Source organism: Semicossyphus pulcher, unplaced genomic scaffold (assembly GCF_022749685.1).
Source record: "Semicossyphus pulcher isolate SPU_LCO1_2020_fin unplaced genomic scaffold, fSemPul1.0.p SCAF_6, whole genome shotgun sequence".
NCBI lineage: Eukaryota > Metazoa > Chordata > Actinopteri > Labriformes > Labridae > Semicossyphus > Semicossyphus pulcher.
The window spans coordinates 24,426,421-24,452,724 of NW_027211737.1; the positions used below are offsets into that span (position 1 = coordinate 24,426,421).

Below are 26,304 nucleotides of genomic sequence, written 5' to 3' on the forward strand. Positions count from 1 at the left end.
GAGCAGATCCTTGTCAGGGCATCTTTAATCAGCCCGGTCCCGAGGGATGATATTTTTAGCCACCTTTTTGGAGGCTAAGACTCCTTTACCCACGCAGAGCACTAATGAGATGGAGCGCTAGTGTTGGCAAGCGTTAATTAAGGCTAGTATGCAAGGGAAGAGGCAAAAGCAACACGCTCATGGCATACATACATTAACTTTATCCCACCTCCTGCATGTGTTTTTTCTTTCCTTGTTTTTTTTCCCTCTCTTCTTTTTTTTTTTGCACGTAGGTTGCACAAACAACAGATGGCTCTGACGCCGACCTGTGGAAGGACGGCTTATTCAAATCCAAGGTCACCCGCTACCTCTGTTTCACCAGAAAAACTGTAAGTGTGAACGTAAACTTCTGCCTCTCCCTATGCATTCTGCACCAACACCTCATCTGCTGCACCTTTTGTGCTTGCCAGCGGTTATTAACTCAGATTTCTGCTGCCTGAATCTCTTTATGCACTTTGATCAGTGAAAGTCCCATTTTAAAAAAGGGGGCCAGCGTTGGCAGTGCAGTTTTGAACTTTTACATATAATGAATTTGCATGCATATTCCAGATGAATAATACCTCAGTGAGATATTTTTCATGTTGTACGTCCTCTCGAGGATATTATTTATGTTTATTCATGAAATAACAATGAGCTGTATTTTAACTATTCCAATTTATTCAATCAACAGCGTCCCTGTAGAGAAAATGCTTTCCAACCAGTGATTCTTGAAAGCTGATGCACATATAATTGTGAATATAAAAATACTCCTCTTTATGTAAGAACTTTCTCCTCAATTACACTTTCATCATGGTGGATATACGGCAGAGTTTTAGGGCCACGTTAAAGGAAAAAAATCTGAGATTATGAGAATAAAGTCGTAATTTAAGACTGTTGTTAGACTAAATATTATAATGAAGGGAAATATTAGAAGAGCAGTCAGCCACCTGCACTAAAATGAGGAACAGGTGAAGTATAACTTCACAAGTCATAAATGATTGCACACATCGCAACTTAGGTTGGTTGGCTACTTACGTTAGCATGGAAGCATCGCATACATGTACCTCGCGAGAACATGCGAGATCTTCTACCTAGTAATGGGCAAGCACACTAAACAGTTATATATCAATACATTAGTATAGGTTTCAGATATACGAAAAACGTAATCTTTCGGAACATCAGCACCACTTTGTCGTAACTATCAGGACTCTGAGAAGTGATTTTATTTGAATAAAGGCGGCTGGCTGCTCTTCTGCTATTACCCTTCAAAATAAGATACAGGCTAACCATAGCCTTAATTTACGTCTTTATTTTTCGTAATTTAATGACATTATTCTCATAAAATGACGACTTTATTCTTGTAAAATACGTCTTTTTTCTCGTAATCTCATGTTTTTTTTCTTTAGCGTGGCCCTCATACTCTGTCGTTCGTTTATATATAGCTCCCAATTTAAACAACATTGACTCCTGCTGAAATGAAGGTTCCTCAAAGGACTGTTGGGTCATTTTTGGACTCACCTCCTGCCTGCAGCCTACAGCTGCATGGCTGTCAGCTGCTCTGTGGCCATAAATACACCTGCTTACATCTCCGGCATTATCAACCTGTCAACTCAATTCAGCCTCCTATTGGCTGCCTATTCATTTGTCTCCATGAGCCGGCTGCGGGATGATAACGCAGACAGTATTGTATACAAAACCTGCATTTTTATTATTGTTTGCATCAGCTCAATTTTAGGACTTAATCAAGTCTCTCCTTCTTTATTATTGTTTTTACAGTATGTCCTCTAAAAGCCAGGCGACTTGGCAGCGTCTGCCTCGCGCCTGCTCCTCAGTTTAGTATATAGCATACAAATAGCCTTCGCCTAGTTCCTGTATATCATCTTAAAATGTGTGTCCACATTGTTTTAAAGACTTTGACACAAATAAAACATGACAGAGCCATCAACAAAGGCTATTTTGTCTGCCAGTCAATGGAGCTCCCACTGTAATTGTCTATGACAAAAACAGATTCTGTAAAATTAGCCCCTGAATTACGCGGGGGGAAGTAAATAGTTTGTGATTTATCATACTCTAGGTTGGAGGTAGAAAGCCCCTTTTGTCAGGCACTGATGGAAGAAATCTCTCCAGGAAAAAAGGGGAAACACTAAAAAAGGTTCCATGCATAGTAATAACATTCATCCATATTCCTCCTTAAGTCGGTATAAAAACTATGAATAAAAAATGTCTCTAATGGTAATGACTGTCGGGCAACAGTAGCAGTGAAATCCAGCCTCTTCGGACGCATCAAGTCACGCCTGGCTCGCCCCACTCTCTGCCGCCGCTCTGTATTATTGCAATTTATTATGGCAAAAAATGAAAATGTAATGGGAGGCAGGGAAGAGTCATGCTTGAAAATGTCAACTACACAGTCCCTGATTGTTTTTAACCAGTCCCATTCTGTTGATTAGACTGCCTCCTCTGTCTCCCATCATCCCGCAGCTTCTCGCCAAAAGGTTGAGAATGATTACAAGTTCACAGATGCATTCTCTCATAGCAAAAAAAAGCTATTAGAGAGTAATTACTTCAGCTATTTTGTCAACCCTTCTCTTTAGAGACTTCCTGAGCTTTTAGTAAATCATTGACTCTTATTATCTCCACATTTTCCCTCCTGAGCCCTCCAAAAAAACGACTAACCTTTTCTTCTTCCTGCTCTCTGCCTTTTTCTTAAATTTGCATACGTGACTTTTCCTGCCTGCGCTCTCTCTTTAAGGGGCCTGAGGTTGTTGTGGACATAAAGCTGATTGACATTAAGGATGCGTTGCCAGAGGGCTTCACACCTGTGGAAGAAACAATGGACACAAGTAAGTAAACAGTCAATACGGACCACCGGCTCGCTCCCCGCCTCTGCTCGCTTTTTCTCTCTCCGACCAGCTTATGTGGAGGTCCTCAGGGGCAGCTTTGCTTGAGATAGTGAATGTTTTATGGGTGCAGGTTAGCTTAATTTATGGCAGACTCTGGGAATAAAATAAACATTTTGCCCTGGAGGTACACGAGAAGAGAATCATGAGTCATTGTTTATCTCAGCTGGAGCTGTGCTTTTCTTTATGAGGGGCTTATTTATTTATGTATTTATTTGGGGAGAGGACGAGTGGATGGGGGTTATCTAATATTAATGAAATGCATTCCCCAATGCTTTAGTGCTTTTTGAGTGCTATGTATTTCCCCCTCACTATCCATGCCTCGGAAATGTAATAATATTTTGGTGTGGGGAGTGAGGACAGCTTGTTTATTATTTTTATTATCATTGCATTTACACTGCACTTTCTACTGTTGCAGGGGAAATAAATGAGCGCGCCACGGATGCAATATAGGAAGGCATTTTTTTTTTTTTTTTGCCAGAATGAAGAAAAGAGATTATGTTTTGTTTGGCTACGGTGTAATTTAATGTTTTATTACTTTATGTGAATCCATGTTTAATGTATACATGTGACATTATGTATGAGCTCCTATCTAGAGTATGCAGTCTAAATCCCTGCTGTGCACTAAAGCTGATGGAGGATGCACTTGCTTCTGTCATTTCCCCGACTAAAATGATAAAAATGATAATAACGCATGTTGATTTTGTGGCTTTCTGCTGTCCAGTTATTTCCCTTTGAGCACACGCAGTAACTGATATTAGCTCATCTCTTATTCTCTGGCCAGTAGCGACTAAATAGCAAAGGCTAAGAGGGATTTGTGAATATATATTTATCCTGCAGGTTCTATAGATATTTTTATTCGTAAGCTTGAATCTCAGAGATGACAGAATTGGATACGCGACAGCCGACTCCTGTCTGACACCCTCATGTGTACCTGACTCATCAGAGGAAACTGCCATGAGGAAGAGGAGGCTGTGTGTGAAAATGAGCCCTCGCGCGGCTGCTGACACGGCTCTGTATGACATCCAGATCACTGCGAAGTCCAAGTACCACCTTGTTAACTACACCAGCATGGGGTGAGCTCTGTGGCACTGGAAACAAATGAATGCATGATGTTTTGTATCTTCTGTCAATCTCCAGACTTTCATTTTTTCTGCACAATTTGAGACATTTTCTAATTTGCATGAAGGATTGAACTTCCTCAGTGAAACACTCTTCATGTGTCTCTTTATGCAGCGAGATCAACAATATGGGGCTGTGGTATCGAACGGGAGATGTTCCCCGACAATGGCTGTCCAAGGAAACGTACAGAACAGCCAGCAGTGAGGCTCCACCCACCATAGCAAGGTAACATCACGCCCTTAGGGTGTCCGAATCAAAGACCAGATTACTACCATGTTGCATTTTGCCTCGAGTTTGGTTTGTGTTCACACGGCAGCTTTTACTAGCTGACCTAAAGTTGTGATGAACAAGGAAACTGCTCTCTGATTGGTCAGAATTTCCACATAGGAAAACTCCCTGAAGTTAACAGAGAGATAAAAACACACTCCTCAATCGCCCTCAACACGACCACGGACTTTAATGTTTTGTTGTCGGAAGTTTTAATTACTTATGACCGACATTGTTCGACAGTTCGATCGGCTCCACTCTCCTTTAGTTTCTCACTGAACAGTTTGAATCCCTCAGTGTTCTTGTGTGTTTCTAGAGCATTTGTGAAACTGTTTGTTCAGCCCATATTCCCAGCTAGCAATGTTTTGTTCTGAGAATGTTCCATGCAATGTTTTTAATAGTAAGAGAACACAATACTAACATCCTGAAAAGATCCTCAGAGTGTTGCAGTTAAAACGTTTTGTCTTAGTTTAAGTTTTAACGTTACAAGAACTTTATTTGAAATGAAAAACATCCTTAAAATGTCCTTTGAATATTAGACTAAAACATTTATTAAACATTAAACACATTAAACACTAATAAGAACTTGTAGATAATGTTAGCCAATGTTTTGGGAACGTTCCCTGCTAGCCGAGTTTCTATTAGAGCATCACCTCGTCGCTCCCCCACACCTGTCCTCTACTCATTTTGCTGCCTGGCTGCGTGGCTGTCTCTGCCGTTGTCAGCACCCGTTAACAACACAATGTAGTGTTTTGGTTTGCTTCCTTTATTAGGTCCTTCTTTAAGTCCGTATATGTTCTCAACTGAATCGAACCGGACCGTGGTTCATTTGGAAACGGACCGAGTCACGTCTTTTCTGGCGGACATGATCCGCTAATTTGGTCCGCACCAGATTTCAAATGCGTGTTCTCACCTGTCCTAATGAACTGACTAAAGCTGTCAGCTGTGAAAGCACCCTTAGATGACATATAAGCATCAAACATGGGTTTCAGAAGTGAAGCCAATGCGTTAAACTTGTATTATTTTAATGACCAGCAGGGGGCGACTGAACTGGTTGCAAAAAGAAGTATAATTGTATGAAACTGGATGAGAAAATGAGCTTACTTCTCATCTAGTTAATTACCTCAGTTGACATTTTCCTAATGAGTTAATGGTTTCAAACGCTAGTTTAGATTGTTCTTTAATCCAGCTTGGAGATGAGTTTGTAAATGATGTCCCATATAGAGTAAAATAGATTATACAGTTGGGTATGCTTAGGGCCGTTGGCCACTTGACAAGTCGTTACCACTCGACCTGTGAATCAGGATAGAGACATAAAAATGTGAATCAACCTGACTTCTGGTTCCAAAAGAGCAGTTAAAATGCCAAACTCCAGGCTTCACAAACTAATGGGTGACGTCACGGAGGCCACATCTCATTCAGCCTCTGCTCATTCCACGATACAGCAGAGCCTCCTGAAGTTTAACTTCTCTCTCCTTCCTTTTTTTATTTCACACCCTGCGTACTCTTGAACTGTTGTTACGCTTCTGTACCATACCTACGACAAAAACGACACCAGCAATTGATCACTCACGGGCAATCTGCCGTAAAGGTTGTGGCCGAACAAAGAGGCAGCGAGGGTGAACCGGAGAGACGGGCTAACTAGACAGGATCCCCTGAACAAGAACACGAGTTCAATGAGGGCTAAACTCCTGCTATTTGCGGTGCGTCCCGGGAGGCAGAGGCAGGCAGGTCGCTCCTCTGACTGCGCGCTGACAGGAGCGTTGTACCGCGCAGACAAAGAAGGAGGAGATGTAGCCCGGAGAGCGAGCGACAGCTGCAGAGGAAGGGAGGAGAGCTCTCCAAGATCTGCTGCAGTGTGTGTGCGTCCCCTCCTCTGCCCGGGCTTCCTCCGCCTCAGGCCTCCGAGTGAACGGAGCAGCCCTTTGTACTGTGTCCAGATCAAACAGCTCAATTATTTATCGCAATGAAGAACTTGGGATTTCCACAGCAAATTGTAAATAAACAAGCGAGACTCCTTCAGTGTGGCGGAGCTGTGGAGAGGGAAAGCTTTGGCACCGGGCGCTGATGGCTTTGCCAGCTTGAAGTGCTATGCTTTGCCATCCTGTGCTGGGCTGAGTAAAAGCCACTTAAAAGCCACAACAGGCCAGAGCGCTGGATGCCAGCAGGCGGATTCAAAACAGACCCTCTGTTCTCACGGCCACTCAGTGGGAAGAGAACAATAAAACGACAAGCAGTGAATTCACAATCCCAAGTTCAAACCGGGTTGGATTTTGCGAATTGTCCGTATTTTGCAAGCGGATGGTCAATAATCTTTGATGCGCTGGAGCGATGGTGGGCGCTCGGGCCCGTGTGTACGCCTTCCAAACTCTTACCGGTAATCCTCCGTTCTTTTGAAGCCCACTTTCAAGTTGGCGAGGCTCAGAGGTTGGAATAAATTGCACCTCGAAGCGACTCGTACCCCCTCCTGATGCCTGCTGAGATCACAGGCTGCTGTTTTTGTATTAACATTAAAATTCATTCCACAGTCAGAGAGGCTTCTTTTCAGAGTATTTCCATCCATAATGCTCTGACACATAAGGACGGCGCTGTGGGCCATTCAGACAGCGGCAGGTCTTTGACTATTTATCTGGCACTCTTTCTGTGTAGTTACACGCTCTGCAGACAGCCATACATACAGTCATAAACACTTCTTTAAAGTCACAGATTAGATGCTTTGACACAGTGATATATAAACAGCTCACTGATTGCCTAAGTACAGTACTCCAGTATAACCGTGTGTGTAGCATCAGCCCTCTATACTTTATTCATATTCAGCAGCAGAAACCCTCTCCTCCGTGCCTCCTTCGGGCTATCTATAACAACTTTATGGCCTTTGGAGAATAGCACCTCTTAAATTTAAGTGCTCTTTACAGTCAGTGGAAAAGATGTTTTAAATACAGTCAATAATGTGTAAATTTTTAATGACCCTTATAATTTTGAAAGCTGCAGTGATCCCTCTCAAACGTTGAGTTGCCTCAGGCAGCGAGAGCTTGTTAGAGTTGTGTACAAACGTAAACTGCAAATCAGGTTCTTCTTTCAGCAGCGCAGAGCTGCAGTACACAGTAACTGCGGGGTGTTGCATCATTATGGGATGCACACAGTCGTTGCATCAAGGCTAAGGTGCTGTGTTTGAATAGTTTTTGTATTGTTTTGTCAGCTAAAAACGGGGCATCTGCGGGTCTTAAAAGTTTTACAAACTCTGAGTTCAGTTTCCTCAAAAATACTGGCCCCCAGAAGGAACTGAAGAAGAAGAAGAAGAAGAAGTCTTCAATTTTATTCACAAAAGTCAGATTTATCGACTCTTGCCTGCTGTTGGCTGCTATATTGCTTCTAAAAGGTTTCTGTATCTGATTGCGGCCTGTCTGGAGATGTTGCACTAAACTTTAACACACTAAAACTTTGACATTGAACAATCAAATGTGCACATAGGATTAGAGTTTAATGAGCATAAAGAGTTATGGCTACAAATTATGATTATTAAATATTAATCTGCAGTTTTTTTCAATCAATTAGTAATTTTTCAAGTGCTTTTAATGTCAAAAAGTAGTGAAAAACACCCATGATCACCCCCCACAACACAAGGGGACGTCTTCAAACTAGCGAGGACCACGCCACAACAATAAGTTCTGGAATTAAATATGTTGAGGGGAGAGGTGAAGGTTGTGGGGATGTCCAATGTAATGGTCTGGGAGGTTATGCTGAAGACCAGGCAGAGGGAGACTCATTGGGGTTCAGTCTCAGGTATAATCTACCCGAGCTGATTTCAGCCCAGACTGTACCTAGAGTTGGAGACATGAGAGAAGGACACACAAAGTTAAATATTAAGGGATGAGGAAAAAGGGATAATGGATGAGAGGACGGGAAGGGAGGGTGGGTTGAAGAATCTGAGAAAAACAGAGTTGGGTGGGATAACTGGGTATGAGCAGGCTTGTAAGATGATTGTAGTTGTGGTTTAAGTGCTAATTTCGAATATTTAAATTTTGTTCTCTTTGGCGGCACCTATGGCGATAAACAGTAATTGCAGGAGCACACTTCCCAGATATCCAGACAGTGTTGCATGTGTGACGTCCACGGTTGGCTCCGGTTGTAACTCTTGATTTTCCTCGCTGATGGTCGCTTTCCTTTTTAGACTGTTTGCCTTCATCTGAGTGTCGAGTTTGTTTCTTTTTCTTTGGATTTTCACTTATTTTTGAAGTTGTATCTGTAGTCATCCATCTTTTCTTTGTTTGCTCAGCCATAGTAGATTACTGTTTACTCGCAACACTTGCAGAGACCGGAAAGCAGCCGCTTAGCTCCGCCTACCCTCTCAGGCAGACCAACCACTGCTGGCTGATGGAAAACGCGTCACTAACTGGGTGCCGCTTGTGATTTTTTACACAAAAGTTGCCACAGACACCCAGTCTGTAATTCTACTATATACTGCAAATGCAAATGCTTTCGTCAGTGGGCCATCGGCTCAGTCACCATTGTGTTGCCTCATTCGGCGATAGATAGTGACGTAACAGACATTTATTTACGTGAAAATCTTCGAGATTATAACTTCAATATATTAGTTTCATTTATGTTCTGTCAAGGGTTGAAAACTCAATAAATTCTTTCAACAAAAAAACAGTAAATCCTCCCATTTAAGGAGCTGAATTCAGCCATTTGTGCTTGAAATATGAATAAAGTAATGAATCAAATATCAAAACAGTTGACGATTCACTTCCTTCTGATTGACTAATTGATTAGCAGCTCTAATAACAATAAATCATTTTTAACTGGTTCATCTATCCATCGTTTTTCTGTCACTTATCCAGGTCCAGGTTGCATTAATTAAATTAATTGTATCAGGGAGGAATTATTGTTGCCAATACTGCTGGGAAGTGCTGAAAAAAAAAGTGATTTAATCATGAAAATTATGGCCAGTTTTGTCCCTACTGGTTCTCCATCATACATTAGCCAGCATGTTTAGAAAACGGATATTAAATTTAATTTGTTAAAAGTCCTATAAAGTCTTAAGGTTAAGGTGTTGAACCCTGCAGAAAACCTGTACAAAGAAATCTGAAGAATTAGGAGAAAACTTTTTTTCCTCAGTTCCAGTAAGTTTTATCAGTTGAAGCAGGATGAAGGATAAACACTAAATGTAAGCCAGTTATTTCTTATTGGCTCAGGCTGTCGCACCATATTGAGCCATTAAAGCAGCCAGGGTGCAGGCCCTCTCTCGCAGTCTGCCGTGCAAATGCGTCTCAACCTTGTGTGTTTAATGTCTCTTTATCGGGTTTGTCTTAAGCGCCTCGACCAGCCACCGTGTTCTGTTTTGATTCATAGCTGCAGCTTGGTGTCAACCACGTCGGCTTGTTCTCTGTCAAGAGCGACCGTATCAGCCACTCCCTGACTCTATAATGTGGAGAACATGCGGCATCCGGTCAGCCTTTTAATGTGTCCAGTAAAGTATCCCCCTCCTTCCTTCTGCAGGCCAACGCTGCCATTTGTTCTCCTGATAAAACTGTCATTGCTGAGGCTGATATCTGACCTCTACACTGACTGCTAGCATAAATTAGCCTTGTCCTAATATTGCAATTTCTTTGGCTTCACTCAGAATCAAGGTTTCTGACATTTCTCTTAGAATAATAGGCTATTGTACACACAGACACTTTTTAAATCAAACTGTACGGCGATAAAAATGTCATCGCTAAGTGTCTTTTTTTTCACGTTGCGTACTGAGGTTGGATTTTTAGATGAGGACATGAAGCCTAGAGAGTCATCAGTGTCAGGATTGGCGTGCATATCGATACGTTTGGGATTCTACCTGTGACACTCTGCACATGCTGGAGCTCTGCAGGAGCATTGTATCAGCTTTCATTGCTCGCTGGTTAACCAAGACTTCCCGCCGCACACGACTCGTGAGAGAAAAAGACACCATGACTGTCAGTGTGTCGCCTGACAGATCTCCCATCCGAAGCGCTGCAGAACAATCACTCCCAGCTCAATCTTCCTCATTACTTTGTTGTGCTCGGAAAAGTTGCCAAAAGTAGCCGAGATCAAGGAAAGGGGCTGCGGAGCGCTGCCAGGAATGATCGAGTGATCAGCTAAGATCTGATGGCTTCCGACTGCTCGGTGATTTGCCGCCATATTCAGAGAGAGATCCTCTTTTCAATACCTGACACCGAGCTTAAAGGAGGATAATGATGGGTGAGAAAGCAGCTCCCACAAAGCAGCACTGTCGGCACATAGAGGAAGGTGTGGAGATGTTGTCACGGGAAAGGCTGGATGTGTGTCAAAACAAGAGCTTCTGTATCGCAGCTCTTCAGCGATATTACTCTCATCCTCATCTTTACCTCTCCACTGACTCCCGCTTGTCTGTCCCCACTGTCTCTCCCACTTCCTCCTCTCCTTTTTTTTTTTAAACACAGACAACTCTTTTTCTTATTCCAACATAAAGAACACCACACAAAAAATCTGTTTGACTCTCCCTGTAAACCCTCGGTGTGTGCTGGTTTGCTTTGCGGCTCTAATATGATTTTAACTTCGGCACATTTCCTGGGAACACTCGACTCTTGATCTGCGTGGTAATTGCGTAAATCTTCCAGGCCGTGTTCCCAGCTTTCCCATAATTTGATGAGGAACTACACTATAATTGAATATTCAAATTAGGAATATGTGTCAATATGGCTCTCCTTGCCTGAAATGAGGATTAATTGTTGTCAAAACTCCAGTGGCCGACATAATACGAGCCCCCAACACTGCTGTTGATTAGCGAATGCACTTGCCATGTTTTTGTTTTAAGAATTAGTTGTCTAATTGATTTGCCATATGTTCCCCTCTCCAATGCACCTAAAATTGTATTTAGAAATCACCAATTTGGATTGAGACAGTTTTGTGTTTCTAACAGATGGGAAAAGCTGCCCTGGAGGTTGCCTGTAGAAAAACATTTCACGAGCACATTCTCCCGGTTTCACGCCGACTACCTCTTTACACACAGATAACAATACGACTCAGTTTTCTTTGTTTCTTCTGCTCCTAATTCAACAAGGCAAACACAGACACCCTTAAAACCCCATTCAAACCGTCTCCCTCCTCTTTATCAGCCTCTGCGCTTTGAAAGATGCGCACCTTCCTCCCTCAGCAGTGGAATCAACCTTTGAAAGGTAAAAGAAGTCCGCGTCGAATATGGCAATCGTTCCCGCAAGATTGATGCCAACCTTTTAAAAATTCACCATTGGCCTGGATTTAACATGGCCAAATGCTGATGTAAATGAGGAGGGGAAAAGTCGACCCTTTCATTGCAAATAAATCTGAGTTGCAGGCTTCAGCTCATAAATACCACGGCCTGTCAGAAGTCTTGTTTTATTGCTCTTGATGGAAATTATTGCATTTATTTATCTCGTGCGAAGAGATAAGGCTTTGAACGCCACAACTCACGCGCCGCAGCACCTCTGGAATATGCAGATCTGCGTTTAGTCTTAAATTTGAGGAATTTTGATTTAATGCTCCTTCAAACAAGTGAAGAATTATTATGATATCCATAAACAGGAGAAATACAGAACATGATGCACAATACACACTTCATTATTTGCAGCTTCACACCTGCTCGCCTCTGAAATCTGTCTTGTCTCGTCTACCTCCTTCTTTGTCTTTAACTTTTTACGCCCGCGTGTCCTCCAATCAAACCCTTCTTAATGATACCTCCGTCTACTCTGCATTATCATTATAAGATCATTTGTTTTAAGAACGCCGTCCCGGAGCTCATTGTACCTTCAGAGCATGTCATGTTATGCAGCACTCTGGAAGCCGTGCATTTTCTCCCCCCTGCTTGCTGTGGATTTATCGATCCGTAGGGGTGAGTCACAGGGTGTGATTCATGATAGCTTGATTGATGAGGATTTCAATCTTATATGGTTTGTTAACTTCAACTGCCCACAAAGTGCATTCTGTGCTGTTTTCTGTAATACAAGGCCATGAAACAGGAGGGGGAAAAAAACAGACTTCCCTTGAATAATGGAATCTCTCAGTTCCTCCAGAATTAACAAGACGCTGCTTCAAGCCCCCCGTTAAAGGTCTGCCCGAGCCCCCGGGCAGCCCAGGCACGGTTTACCTTGTTCCTCCTCTTCACATTCATCCTGTTGTTTCTGCTCTGTTTGCCTTCAGACCGATAAAACACAATACATTCTCTTGCATTATATTTTAATGCCTGAGCAGGGTGCCTTGAAACATAGTCGTCCTTGTCAAACACAAAGTTTACCAGCGTTATGTATTTTGTTTAACAGGATTGTCAATAACAAGCATTGATCAGGTGTTACTCTGTTTCTGCCTGCAGGAGGAACACGGGCAGGCCGGCCTACGAGCACCAGGGCAGTGGGATCTACACCATGACAGGTAAATGGTGAAACCCGAGGAATATACCCGTTGCTGCTTTAGTAGAAAACCAGAGGAGTCCTCCGGTGCATGTGCTGGTATTTTTGCTTCTTGTGATGTCATTTCCTGGAGTATCTTCAAACGCTCAAATCCTGAGCATCTCTAAAACCGAGGTTAAGATGTTATCTGAATCAATAAACCTTCTTGATTGATACAAGTATCATGGACAAATACAATAGAACAGCCATTCCCAACTTGTGGGCCGCGCCCCCCTGGTGGGCTGCGAGGGTATTGTAAGTGGGCCGCCAAATCATTTGCAAAAAAATGTAATTATAAAAAAAAAAAAAAGTTTTTAAATATTTTAAAACAAAATTATTTTTAAAACATTTTAAATACTAAGTATATAAAACACTTTAAATCTCCTTTTATAGTTTTTTTTTTCCTATTCGGCCCATCATTATGTTGCATGAGCATGCATTTCACCATTGTTGAAAGATACCATTATTTAATTTGCAATCAATTATAATTAGCCTACTGCAAACAGGTTTAGTTTCTGATATCTGTGTGGTGATGATGGTCTGCTCCTTTTATAAAAGTGCTCTGAGAACACTATTTGGCCTCCGTATTGTTTACGGTCCGATGTTGGCTGTGGAAATGTTTGAGATTTTCAGGTGGGCCATGAGTCGGAAAAGGTTGAGAACCGCTGAAATAGAAAATGTAGCTTGTAATTTCATCCGTTTTTGCTAAATAATCACACAAAATGTTTTGTTTCAAACAAATCTAAATGTAGAAACATACACACAGTGTGTCTTAACACTGCAGAAGTTATTTGAACTCTGTACATGTTTTAGTTTGAGGTTTTTTTTTTAAGATTGTTTTTGGCTCTTGCCTTTATTTATAGGACAGCTGAAGAGAGACAGGAAATGTGGGGAGTAGAGAGTGGGGGATGATATGCACCAAATGATCTGCAGACCGGGAGTCGAGCCTGAGATCAGTGCGTCGAGGACTGAGGCCTCTAACATGGGGGGCGTCTGCTCTACCAATCGAGCTAAACCAGCGCCGCAAACATGTTTGAGTTTTTGAGATATGCACATTTTTAAATGCGTTTTTAAAGCTTCATATACAGTAGAAACACTTCATTGTTGTTTTTTCTTATTGGGATGTAATTTTCTTAAAGCTTTCACAAAAAGGGTCAATTTTAAAGGGTTAAACAGCAGATCTCTCACTTATAACCAACTTGCAGCGTGAAAAACAATGTATTTTTCAGAGAAAAGGTTCAATACCCATCCTTCGTTTTCTGTTTGCCTTCCTTCGCCTCGTCTGTACATAAAGGCAGCTCCTGCGCTACTTGATCTACAAACGCTTTGTGTCTAGATCCCCTCACTGATGGATACTGTACAGAGCTCTGCTTATCTGAGCGAACGTGACTTCCCAGAGGAGCAGCGTATTACACTCAAGAGAACATTTAACAGCTGTCAAAGATGATCCATCACATGCCATACTTACATATGTACCCATGCATGCACTGGACGAATTTCCCCTCTCTTTGTCAGGGAGAAACTCGACTAAAGAGCACAATGCTGCGGGACTGAAACAGAAGAAAGGCTAATTCGTTAGGAAGCAGAGCTTAGCGGTGACAGCCTCAGAGCCACAGAGTCGGAGCCGAGGCTGAGACGCTCGAGTCTTAAAGAGTGTGTGATCCACACGCGGTGAGCGAGGGAGGCAGGTTTTTATCCAGCTGGAGAGAGACACCATGTGGTGAGGATTCCTCCTGCTGCTCGAGCAGAGGCACACCCGGGCTGTGGCCGAGGTGCACCAGCCTGCCTTCTCAAAGATGAGCCTGGCTATTAAACAACTGCTAAGCTGCACAAGATAAAATAAGAAATTATGAAGTACAAATCATCTTTTTTTATTTCCTTTATTTTTGTTCAGCTGGTTTACAAAAAAGGAAACATAAAATAAAAATGAAAACAGTAAGAAATCCGTCTCAAAGGTTCAGTCTTTATCTTTATCCTGCTTGAACTGAGACAATAATTATTCCTTCATTAATTGACAAAAAATGATTAATACATCATTGTGTTGGTGTGACAGTCATATTATAAGTTAGTCAAGACAAGTGTGCAGAGTGTGGCCCTGAAGGAGCCGACATTAACACACAGCTGAGTGCTTTGTGGCACTGGGTGTGCGCTCCCTCCGCTGGGACGGGCTCTGAGTGACAGTGAAGAACATGCACATACTGTACAGTACGCTGCCAGCAGTCATCATTTATCTGCAGAAAACTGTCCTTTGCAGCCGCACACACTCCCTCTCTGCCTTACCTTCATGTGTCCCTTCATGAGGTTTTAAAGAAAGGCACATAATGGAGTTAGCCTGAGACGCTTTATTTCTCGATAGTGTGTACTCGTCAGCCTCGCGGCATCACGCTGCGCATGTGAGAGAACGCAACTTCCCTTCATTAACTATGTGATAGCCTGCAGACCAAGTGTGAGGTCGTAGCCGACAGCCTATTTGTGTTAATTGTTAGCGGTGGTAGCTCTGCTCTGTGTGTGTGGGTGCGTGGGTGGCTGCTTGTGCACGCGTGTGTGTGTGGGCTGACAGCTGGCCAGGTTCGAGTTGGTCTAAAACCATGTGCGCTCTGTCAGGGTTGTACAGGCGCCTTCTTTAGGATTGATGAATTGCCTGCTTTCTTGATTAAACCCTCCGTCACTTCCCAACAAAACAAAAACCCCAACACACACTCACACACACAAAAAAGAAGCGGGCGAGTTGAGGGGAGGAGAGGTAACATGTCTGGGAAATCTGTCATCTGCAGTCACATCATGTACACACGTGATGTGCCGGCGCTTTGACATTTATTACCCGAATATTAAAAACTAATCCACGTTTATTTCGCCGCCCTCGTTCGCTTGACAGTTCAAGCTCATTGGAAAAGTTATCAAGTTCTCATCGCAGCTCAAAAACCTTTTTGCTTTTCTTCTTCACGTTTCTTTGATCCCTTTGCCAATTAGGTCTGTTCTTCCTGCAGTGACAGGAAGCAGGATATTTTAAAGGTAATTACACTCGCATCCATGAAATGTGTCTAAAAAAGCATATGTTTGATAAAAATAAACGCACAGGTGTGGAAAAAATCTCTAATATAAACCTATGTGACGCTCAGCCTGCTGCCTCGCGGTCTCCCTTCATTACCTACAGAACAACATATAGCATCGAGCAGACATCCGCCTGATAAAAAGGTAAACGTAATAAAAAGTAATACATTTACATATCTATCGCATTAATCAAAAATAAATCCTGACATTGGCCCTGATCTAACGTAATATGGAGAGCAATTATTTCCCTATCCATTAGGGGAACTTCAATTAACAGACGCGAGACAGTTCATCCTTCAGAGGAGGAGGAGGAGGGAAAAAATAGGAGGCTCAAAATTAACTTGGGTTTGCAAAATATCTTGGCAGGATGACAGTGATTTTTGATTCTCAGGAAACAATATTAGAATTCTTATTAAACTATGTGCATCTGCTTTTAATTTGCTGCAAATAATTGGAAAATGCAATGGAGCTTTCCAATTAAAGCTCCACTTTATGCTGTTTAATAATACCCTCATAATATTATAGCTTATGAAATGACAGGTGAGTTGGTGTATGAATAAAACATAAAGCCCCGTAATAAGAGACAGGAAAAAAAAGACGAGACAGTTGTTGGGGGGCTTTTAAATGCTCGACATAATTTGCATATATTAATCTCCTCTTTTCAGCCTTATCAAGTATTCCACTGTATTTGAAGTTAAAATAGTCGTGACAGGCAGGGGTGCGCTTCGTTTTTCCAAGGATTTATTACTTGTATAATTCTGGATCTTTAATAAGCCAATATGACTGATCCTCTGAGTTCTGTGGAATTTGGTTAATTGTTCCAGATGGTGCGCACTGATTATGCAAAATTACTTTCTTTCTCCTCTTTTTCCCCCAACTACACCATTTCTTGATTGACTAACATGGAGAAAAAAGATTATTTTTGGCGCAGCACTTTCATTAAGAGGGTTCTCATCAGGTTTCAAACAAAAGTTCCATCTTATCTGCGTGTGTAGTTCTGGGCGAGGCCGTGCGGAGGGAGGAGGATCAGCCCGCTCTTATCTCAAACCGTGCTGGATCTCAAACTGCTTCTGCACCGCCGGGGTTATATTTTAGAATAACACAATTCTTTAGGCTGAGGGATTAAAAAACACGACCTCTGGATAGCGACAAAAAAAAGTTATTATTAGTGTTCTCTCCTTTCTCCTCTCTGTCTCTCGCAGAGATTGATGAAATTACTAAGCAGCGGGGTTGGTCCTCCATTGCGGCTCTACAACTCACTAACATTCTGTTTTGCATCAGCTAAACTGGGCTGAATGAATCATTTATGGAAGTGTTATGGGGGAGTATGGGGCAGATTTACTGCCCAGCTTTTACTTTAGATGGAATGGGATTTCTATGAGGCCGATCTTGATGTCTGAAGTAATGCCAAAGCTTACATCAAGACATGAAAGGAGCGCTCTTAAAACCCACGTTTTGCTTCTTAATTCCCCTGGTCAGCAAAAGGCGAACAGAGAGAGAGAGGAGGGGGTTCACCAGGAGAATAGTATTTACTCCTAATGTATTCTCACACACACACACACACAGTAAGCACACACACACACACACACACACTCCTAAAACCGTTTACTGCACTTAGAAACTGATGGTACAAAGGAGAGTTGAATTTATCCTTAATAATTTAATGGCTTGTAAACTACACAGTGTTTAAATCTCCTTAATTTATGTTTAAGTTTGAGCTCTTAATGCATTTTCCATATTGGAAAAGCAGCACTTGTGCAGACTTGAATTAAACAACAGGCTTAAAATCCTGCTACGAACCTAAATATATGCTAAATAGACAAAAACTTGAAGGTAAGAGAGATGGTAGGGGAGCTACAGGCAGAGTCCTAAAGTGACATACAGGCAGAAGAAGCCGAGAACATGCATGTTATTCTGTCTGCTGTTTAATTCCCTCTGGATCAGCTAAAATAACTTAATTACTAATACATTTTTACATCTCAACAAAGCTCTGTTTTGGCGCTTTTATTGCCATCAATTGTAGAGATCATGGAATAAGTTAAAGACCCCCGTCAGTGTAAAAATCCAGTGTTTAACCTTGTAAACATCTCCATGTGGTGTTCTTCATGTGCTACAAGACATATCAGGGACAACATAAGCAGTCATCTCCATGGCTGGGCCTGTCTGCTTTTAAACTGCAGTGTACCAAGGACAGGCTGAACAACACGTTTTCAGATTGGCAGGTTTGAGACGTCACAAACCTAAGGAGCCAATCCCGTTAACGGGCAGGGTGACGCTATGCATTTTATTATGTGTAACCTATGGCAACCACTTCAGCAAAGTCACTACTGACTGCTAACTTTAATGTTACTACTACTAATTACTACATTTCAAGCTAACACGTTTTAAGAAGTTGCCACTAAACGATGGCAGAGGCGTGTTTTGTTTTCGGCTGTAATTTTCCAAAAGGAAACGTAGTACAAAGTGGGCGGGGCCTGTGCAGATTCAGGAATTTGTAATGAGGGAGAAGGAGGAGACGCCTTGAGAGGATTATTAAAAGGTAATTAAACGTATTATGCAGAATAAACATATAAGACACAATTTATTGATTCAAGCAGAGCATCTTAAAACAGGACTGCAGCTGCTCCTTAATTTGGACTAACAGGATTCATGTGACTCTTGATTTGTGAGTTTGTGGTTTTAGAAAACAAAACATTTCAAAAAGCATCTGAACCCATCTGCTTTCTGTTACATCTTTAATCTGAAAGGGCAACTTTAGAAGAACATCTGTAGCACTGTGGTCTAATGTGTGACTGGAATAACTGCAGCCAAACCCAGTGTAGAAATCAGAGGTTTTTATTCAGTGTGGACTGTGTATCTCTCCTCAGTCAAAAAGCTCTCTGGATTTTAAAAGGTAAAACTCTCTTTAAATAGAATTTTCTGCACGTTTGTCCCACTGTCCGACTATCCGAGTAAATTTCAAAACATGATCGATCCCGCTGTGACGGTGCCATTAAGTATTTGGGGATCAATCCTGAATGAATCGTAATGGAATTTTTTGACTGGAGCCCGGAGGCCCTCGGGCATTTTTGGACCTTTATTACAGTCAAATAAGAGACTTTAAATGGCTTTGCATTTGCAGGCCAGACTGGACTCTGGAGTCTCATCCCTCATTGCTTTCTATCCATCCCTGAGATAGAGGCAGTGCTCCATTAGTTTCAGTGTCCGGACGTGGACAGCCTCAATGGATGGGCCTGTCACTGCTCCCTCATTTGCCCCGTGTACAGCAGGGTTTGTTATCACACATCTAATTAGAACTTGATAAAAAATATTTCACAAAAAATCCAGTCATTAAATATAGTTTAAGGAGATTTATGGTCAAATATGCCTTAAAGATCTTTTAATGGCTCTGCTGACTTGTTAAGTTTGTAATTAATGATCTTCTAATACATACTGTGGTGTGATTTAGAAAGCACAATGAGATTCTGGGAATGAAGTCGTTTTGGAAAAGGGCATCTGGGGCTCCCACAAGCTATATTAAATAGTTCTGCTCAGCCTGGTTTGCTTAGAGCCATGAAGTCTGCTGTGAAAAAGTTCAAACACATCAGCGTCTTCACACAGATGAGGCCTTTTTTTAATGTTAGGGTGCAAGTAATAGTGCGTGATTATGGAACAGTGGCTTTGTCGTTTCATAATAGTCAATTAGTTTGTACAGAAAAGGCCCGGGCTCCTCTGTAGCTGTGAATTCACTACAAGAATGTTATTTAAGTAATGGAGAAATCTTTCCAAAGTCCACTTTTGCACAAACAGTCAAACTAATGAGCAAACGCACATAACTGTAAATGCATTATACTAATAACAGTGGCCTGTTTCATCAGGAGAGTAATGGCGTCCTTATTAGCATAATTAATGACAAATGGCAGCGCAGCATTGGTGGATTGGTTCTAGGGGATGATAAATTGGTGGATGCCCAGGTTAGTGGCTGCCAAGGAGGCCTCTTTGGCTGTCATCCCTCCTGCCTCCACTCTGGCACAGTTCATTACTCACCGTGTGAGATGCCACTTTACATTGCCTGGTACTGTGAGCATGGAGAACTTAATAACGCCACCCATAACCACACAGGGCCGGCTGCTTTTACCCACAGTCCAGAGGGCAAGCAGCTCAGAGAGGGCGAGGGGTTTGCGGGGAGCAGGGCGACCCGGGAATCGTCTCCTGCAGCTGCACTGATCGAAACAGATCGCGCGTCAGCCGCTACTTTAGGGGAGCCGGGGCCATACGACCCGGTCTCCAGTGCTGGTGAGTGTTTCTTGTTAGGATTTCTGGGGCTCGCCACATCCCTCGCATCATTACGGGTTAGTTTGCCCACAGAACCGCTAATTAAGAGGGGATTTGTGTAATTGTGCCTTCTGCTGTGTCCCATCCGGCACATGCAATTTACTGTCAGCCCTCTGCCAGCTCTTACACTTGTCCAGAGAGGCGTACCCCATTTATACACACATTCTGCTGCACATTTACCAGCAGCCACAGCTGGGGATCAATGCCAGTGCCATGGCAATGTCTTAAAAGACTCTGTGCTGCTGATTAAAGTCTGATTGTCCATTTAATTTCATGAGAGCTCTCAATAGCGAGCCAGAAAATGGGGCTTTCCCAGAACCACTCCAGCGCTGACTGCTTTTAAAAAGTGTTAATACACCAAACCCCGAAACATTTTGGTCCTTACTGATATTAATAACGGACAAACTGTATATGTGTAAAATATACAGTGTACGTACAGGAGAAGTTACCGCACATGTACACTCCTCCTCAGAGCAGTCGGTGTTATGCAGCCGTGTTTGTGGCCAACTCACCGTAGGTGTTTCTGGCTCTGCCCACTTTCTGGAAGACTGATGGACCAGCGCCCGTCTGGGACTGCCTCCTGGCTCCCGACCCACAACCAGATTTCAAGGAGTGCTTGTCACAGATGGAAAAGTAAGTGGGTCATTCCACATAAGCTCGCCGTTTTGCATCAGAGTGTTTCCATTGTTTTATTTTATTTGGAGATAGTCTGTTTTTTTATTTGCTTTTCTTTTATACAAAACTAAACCACTGAACGCAAGTTAAATGTGGAATAAAAAGGACATTAAATGCAGCTTTAGCCAGGTTGGATGGTCCATTTAATACATTTCACATATCATATAAAAAATAGCATCTTTCCAGCCAAAATGGTCATTTATTTTGTTAAAAATATTCATCAAAATGGACAACTGGCAAGCTTCTGTAAAATACTTCAGCTTCTTCCCTCTCCCTTGGTGCTTCTCTTCTGTTTGCCCTCCATAAGACTGTTTAGCAGCCTCAGACTGTAGCATGTAACTATAAGCACATTTCACCCACTGGATGTCTTGCATACCACTCTGAGCATTAAGAAACATTTACATTTGTTTACTTTTTTGAACATTCAGATGAGATGGAATAAATATTTTAGTACAAACTAACCGACTCGCTGTCGGGAGGATTGCAACAGAATCTCGCACGCTGCAGTGAGACGGGGGAAACGAGCTACACACAGCCGGCAGAAACAAATAAAAATAGACGAATCAGAATCGCTGAACATCATTTCAGCGCGTCATCTATTTTAAAATCAGTGTTATGTGCTTTTTTAAGAATCTTAATTGACTCCCCAGTAAACATTTAAATAATTCAAAAGTTACACTTCCAGTTTTGCAAGTGAGATTTTTAATACGTTGAAAAGTTTTTTCCTTTTTTTCCCACTCGTCTGTCTAGAGGGCTTGAAAAAGCGGGAAAAGATAAAAGAAAAAGAATGGGTTTCATAGAGCCATAGTCATTAAAAGAATCTGAAAATAGCAACTCGCTATCATCTGTTCTCATAGCACGGGTCAGGAGCTCTGACACCTCCAAAATTCCTCCTGTCAGGGTAGGGGGCCATTTGTATTCTCTCTCATTAGGCAATTTGACTAATGACCTGCCGCGGCTGCAGAGCTACTGAGGGACCCGGAGCCTCGCGCCCTCTCTCTCGCAGCCGCCTGAACACACACACCCTCTATTGGAATGGCACAGATGGCATGCCCGGGCGACAAAATAAACTACAATATGTCTCCGAGATGCTGTCAGGCCTGGGCACTATTTCTCATGTCAGAGTGGGGCTAAGGGCTGAGTGGGCATAGGGGGTCCTCCTCCAGCTCTCTGTTCATCTACTCACCATTATCTGCAGAGGTGACAGAGAGCGGGGTCTGCAACTAGAATAGCATCTCCATGGTCTGCATAAAGAATCCGCCTCAAATTGAGAGTCACACCGACAGGAAAGGTATTGCACTGTCTAGCCGGGCTACACAAAGAGGAAAGGCAACATCCAATTGTTTGGGAAATGAAATACAGCAGCTTCCAGATCGAGCTCAAACCTGTTTTTGAGCTACTTTACTCTTTAATTCTTATTATTTTATGGTTTAAAACAATCGGAATCAGCTCAATGATAAGTAGAAGGTTGTAATAGACGCTTATTCGCACTTGCGGATTATCGCCTTGACCGTGACTTTCTCACTTAATTCAGGTGCCAGACAGATTCACCCAAGTAATCACGCCAGACAGAGATCAATGCAATTCTGCTGAATTAGTGAAGTGTAAAATAAAAGTTCATCAACATTCCCAAAGTGTTACTCTTGAGTTGTGGTTCAGGTAATATGTGGTATGCTCGATCACCCACGCATATTTTTCCATCAGTCAGTGTCGGAGCACAACTCGGTGTGGTTTATGTGTGTGTGTGTGTGTGTACGCCTGTGTGCATGGCCGTGTCTGTTAGCACCCTGGAAAATGCAATGTATGGCGCAGACGAAGTCCTGGGTGACAGTGCATCCAACAATGGAAGAGTGAGGGATTAGTGCTCAGCCCAGCGTACGAGGGAGCCCTTCCCGCCCTGAAACAGCCATTCATCTGTGCCCAGGGGCTGCAGATGACAATGCAGCCATTGCTCATCGCACCTGACGGAGCCATTAATAAGGCAATGATCCACACGGGCCCTGTGCTGACTCCGTTCTTTACACTACAATCACTCAAGCCACAGGGTCCTCCTTACTTAACGCCACCTCTGCGTTCACCGCCATCATCATCATCATCAGCATCATAGGCGCTGTACCAAAATTCCTGCCAGATGTTTTCATATTGACTGCGCTCGCAGACTCCGAAGCCAAATAAGTACCCAATCCCCTGCACTGCAATACAGTCATGAGTTAATGGACTGTAGCCGGGGCCATTTGAGCGGCCAGAACATGCCTCATGGAGGGATTCCTGGTCAGAAGATTGGATTTACATTATTTCTGCCCTTTGCACCTTTTGTATTTCTCCATGGTATCCATTTCTTACCACCAAGTCATCTCCGGCGCCTCTCCATTTGTCTGGGTGTGAGATAGCCGCTCCAGTATAGATGGTGGAGGAATACAAAGTGAGATCTGGTTTTAAATGTAATCCTTGAGCAATAAAGAAACTCTCTGGCCTTCAGCTGTGTGCATTCATCTGTCCGTGCCACGCAGATCCATCAGCAGCTACAATCTCGGCTTCCCATTGCTGGCCCATTCTAATGTATTCTCTCTCTGCCTATCTCAGCCTGGTGTTGGCGCTCCCACCGACACAGGAGTGCATGTTTATTCACTTGTTTTTAGGTGCTTAGACATGTCATTGTGCACGCCCAATCATCCCAAGGCTGGAGCATTGAACAGCCCTTGGTTGAGAGGAAAATAAGCTGGGGTTAACCTCTCACTCCTTGTACTTTTTTAGCAGCGCTAGCGTCATTGTTCAAGGGATCACATTGTCTGTCTCTTGGTCCATCCATCGGTCGATTGGAACCCGACTAAACTATCTCAGCAGCTTTTTGATGTATCGTCATGAAATATGGTGCAGACCTTCCTGGTTCCCAAGTCTTGAATCCCGTCTTACGTTGGTGATCACCTGCCTTTTTCCTCGAGCGCCATCATGAGGTTGGCGTTTGTGGTTGTGGACAACAACCATTGGATCTCTGGGCTGCACGGTGGTGCAATGGTTAGCGCTGTCGCCTCACAGCCAGAAGGTTCCTAGTTAGGTCCTGGCTCGGACAAAGGGGGGCCTTTCTATGTGGAGATTGCATGTTCTCCCTGTGGATATGTCCAGGTACTCCGGCTTTCTCCCACAGTCCAAAGACATGCTTGTTGATTGGTGTCTCTAAATTGCCCGTATGTGTGAATGTGAGCGTGAAAGGTTGTCTGTCTCTATGATTGAAGGGCAACTGGCGATTGACTAGTCCGGGGTGTACCCCGCCTCTCTCCCAATGACCACTGGGATTGGCTCCAGCCCCTACACGACCCTGAACAGGATAAGCAGTACAGATAATGGATGGTTGGATGGACTTTTGGATCTCTATGAAATGGTTATCTGTATGAATGTAAAAATGGAACTTTTGGTGTCAGAAGTGTTCTGGTTTTGGTTTGTACATATTTAGTCCGAGCAGAATTGTCCACTAGCAGTTCAGCAGGCACTGGTTGTATGCAATGAAACAGTCCGTTTGGAGAGCGAAAGAGGTAGAAAGCATAGGCTTTCATACAATCTTTGAACCCATCTGCCTCAAATTCGATTACAATCGGTCTTAGATGTCTATCCACTCCATTTTTGCATCTGGAGTTGTTAAGTCGGACTGTAAACAATGACCAGCACACAGAAAAGAAAGTAGTGGCCTGGATATCCTTTTTTTGTCATCTGAATATAAACTGGAAGCCCCAGAACACTGGGGATCTCTCCCAAAGGCTATATGTCATCAGACGATAGCTGATGTGTTCCAAGATTGTCATTTTTAAATCACTCTAGTGATCTCTTAATTTTTCATCTAGGTCACTTCGGCTCAGTTTGGCTAATAAGCTAGTGATATTCTCACCAACCTCAGATGCAATTTTTTGTACTAACTAGCAAATGATATCACTAAATCGCTAAACGAACATGGGTGACATGGTAAACATTTAACCTGCATAGCATGAGCCTACTAGCATTGTTATTCTCAGCAAGTTAGCATGCTAACATTAGCATTTGGTTCATAGCATGGCTGTAGACTCTTGTGACATCTACATTTTTACTGTGGGAGATGACATGAAGCCAAGAAACTAAATAATCCTTCCTGTGGTCATGAGGTTGAGGGTCACGCTTCGATTACAAAGATCACATTGTGCTACACTTGTGTGTAAAGTGCCAAACCATGGATCTGTGTAATAACCCTCAAAGGAACGTAAGTCAAATAAGTGTCAGTGTGAGGGATATTTCAGAATTTCATACTTTTATATATTGCTGTGAACAGGAAAGACCAAAAGGGGTGTGGGCTCCAAAATGATGACTCATGAACAGCTTGGGCTTACGTTTATGAGTTCCTCTTCCTGTGCCAGCGGCCTGATGGACTGTGGGTTAAAAAACACACCAGTTGGAAGCTTGGCCTCTTGATATTTGGGGCTCCTGCCGAAGCCAACGGCAGCAACTTTTGTGCCTCCAGATTTGGGAGTTTTATAATGAAGCCGAGCAGCTGCAGTTTTCCCTTCAGCCTGGAAACGAGAGGCTTTGTGTCCCCTGTCACCCTGTGTTAATTTGGGCCCTAATGTATTTTATAAACAAAGGGCTGCTCTCTAGCCTGACAGTCGTGACACCTTGATTCCAGTGCAGGATGCATGCAGTACGGGGTTACACCATTAATAATCAACTGGCAGCCATCACACCATTTTAACCACGATCATTATGATAAAGGGCATACACTTAATTACAGGCCTGCTTAATTATAGCTCTGTTGAAGCTCGTTTGTTTGGTCAAATGCTAATTATACCACCACGCTCTTGGCAAGTCCTCATTTCAATCCACTTTTTGCCGGCTGAACAGTGTGGCTTATTTTCATGCAAATTTGATATCTGGTGAATGTTTTGTCTCTCTTCTTTCCGCTTTTCTGTGCCTAGTGTGAGTGTGTCTTTGTTTCAGAGGTGAACATCTCTCAGACAAGACGGAATCGGGAATAATCAAGAGTAATTAAACTGGAGGAGGGTTGGGAGAGGGCTGTGCTGGAGGAGAGAGTGGAGGTGCTCGAATACAGCCGAGAATAAAAAAGCCTTTCATCTTCCCTCCATAGACGGAAGGAGGGGAGGCGTCGGGGTGGCTGGGGATGTTGATAGCTTTGCTGTATTATAAACCCACAGTTAGTCTTGTGGATATACTCAGGATCAAGACTGGGGAGTTATATTCATTTTTCTGTTGTTGTTGTTGTGTGAAAGTCGAGCTTAATCTTGTTTTTTCTCACTTTCTTGCAGCTCTGGACGACGTGCCCTTTGTGATCTCTGAGAAGTTTTGTGAAAGAAAACCGAAAGAGGTAAAAAAAAAAGAATCTTTAGAAACTTTCAAAAAAGTGCACAATTATTGCGTTATTACAAATAATATGGGAAGGGCCGTGATAGCTTCTGTACAGTGACTTGTTCTGCTACCTGTGGTGTAACATGGGCCACATTATGGTCATCATATCTGTACCTTTCCCCCCAATGTAAAGCCTTTAGTCCCTTCTTCCACTCCTTTGC

At 42.9% G+C, this 26,304-nt stretch overlaps 1 protein-coding gene across 1 annotated transcript in view; it reads left to right on the forward strand.

Annotated features, from left to right (window-relative positions):
* The window catches only part of mvb12bb (multivesicular body subunit 12Bb), a 38,407-nt gene that overhangs the window by 6,512 nt on the left and 5,591 nt on the right, over window positions 1-26,304 (forward strand). Inside the window, exons 2-7 of the mRNA XM_069683898.1 lie at window positions 273-368; window positions 2,768-2,858; window positions 3,862-3,991; window positions 4,152-4,262; window positions 12,646-12,704; window positions 26,044-26,102. Of these exons, the coding sequence (XP_069539999.1) occupies window positions 273-368; window positions 2,768-2,858; window positions 3,862-3,991; window positions 4,152-4,262; window positions 12,646-12,704; window positions 26,044-26,102 (546 nt within the window). The remainder of the gene's footprint in view (window positions 1-272; window positions 369-2,767; window positions 2,859-3,861; window positions 3,992-4,151; window positions 4,263-12,645; window positions 12,705-26,043; window positions 26,103-26,304) is intronic.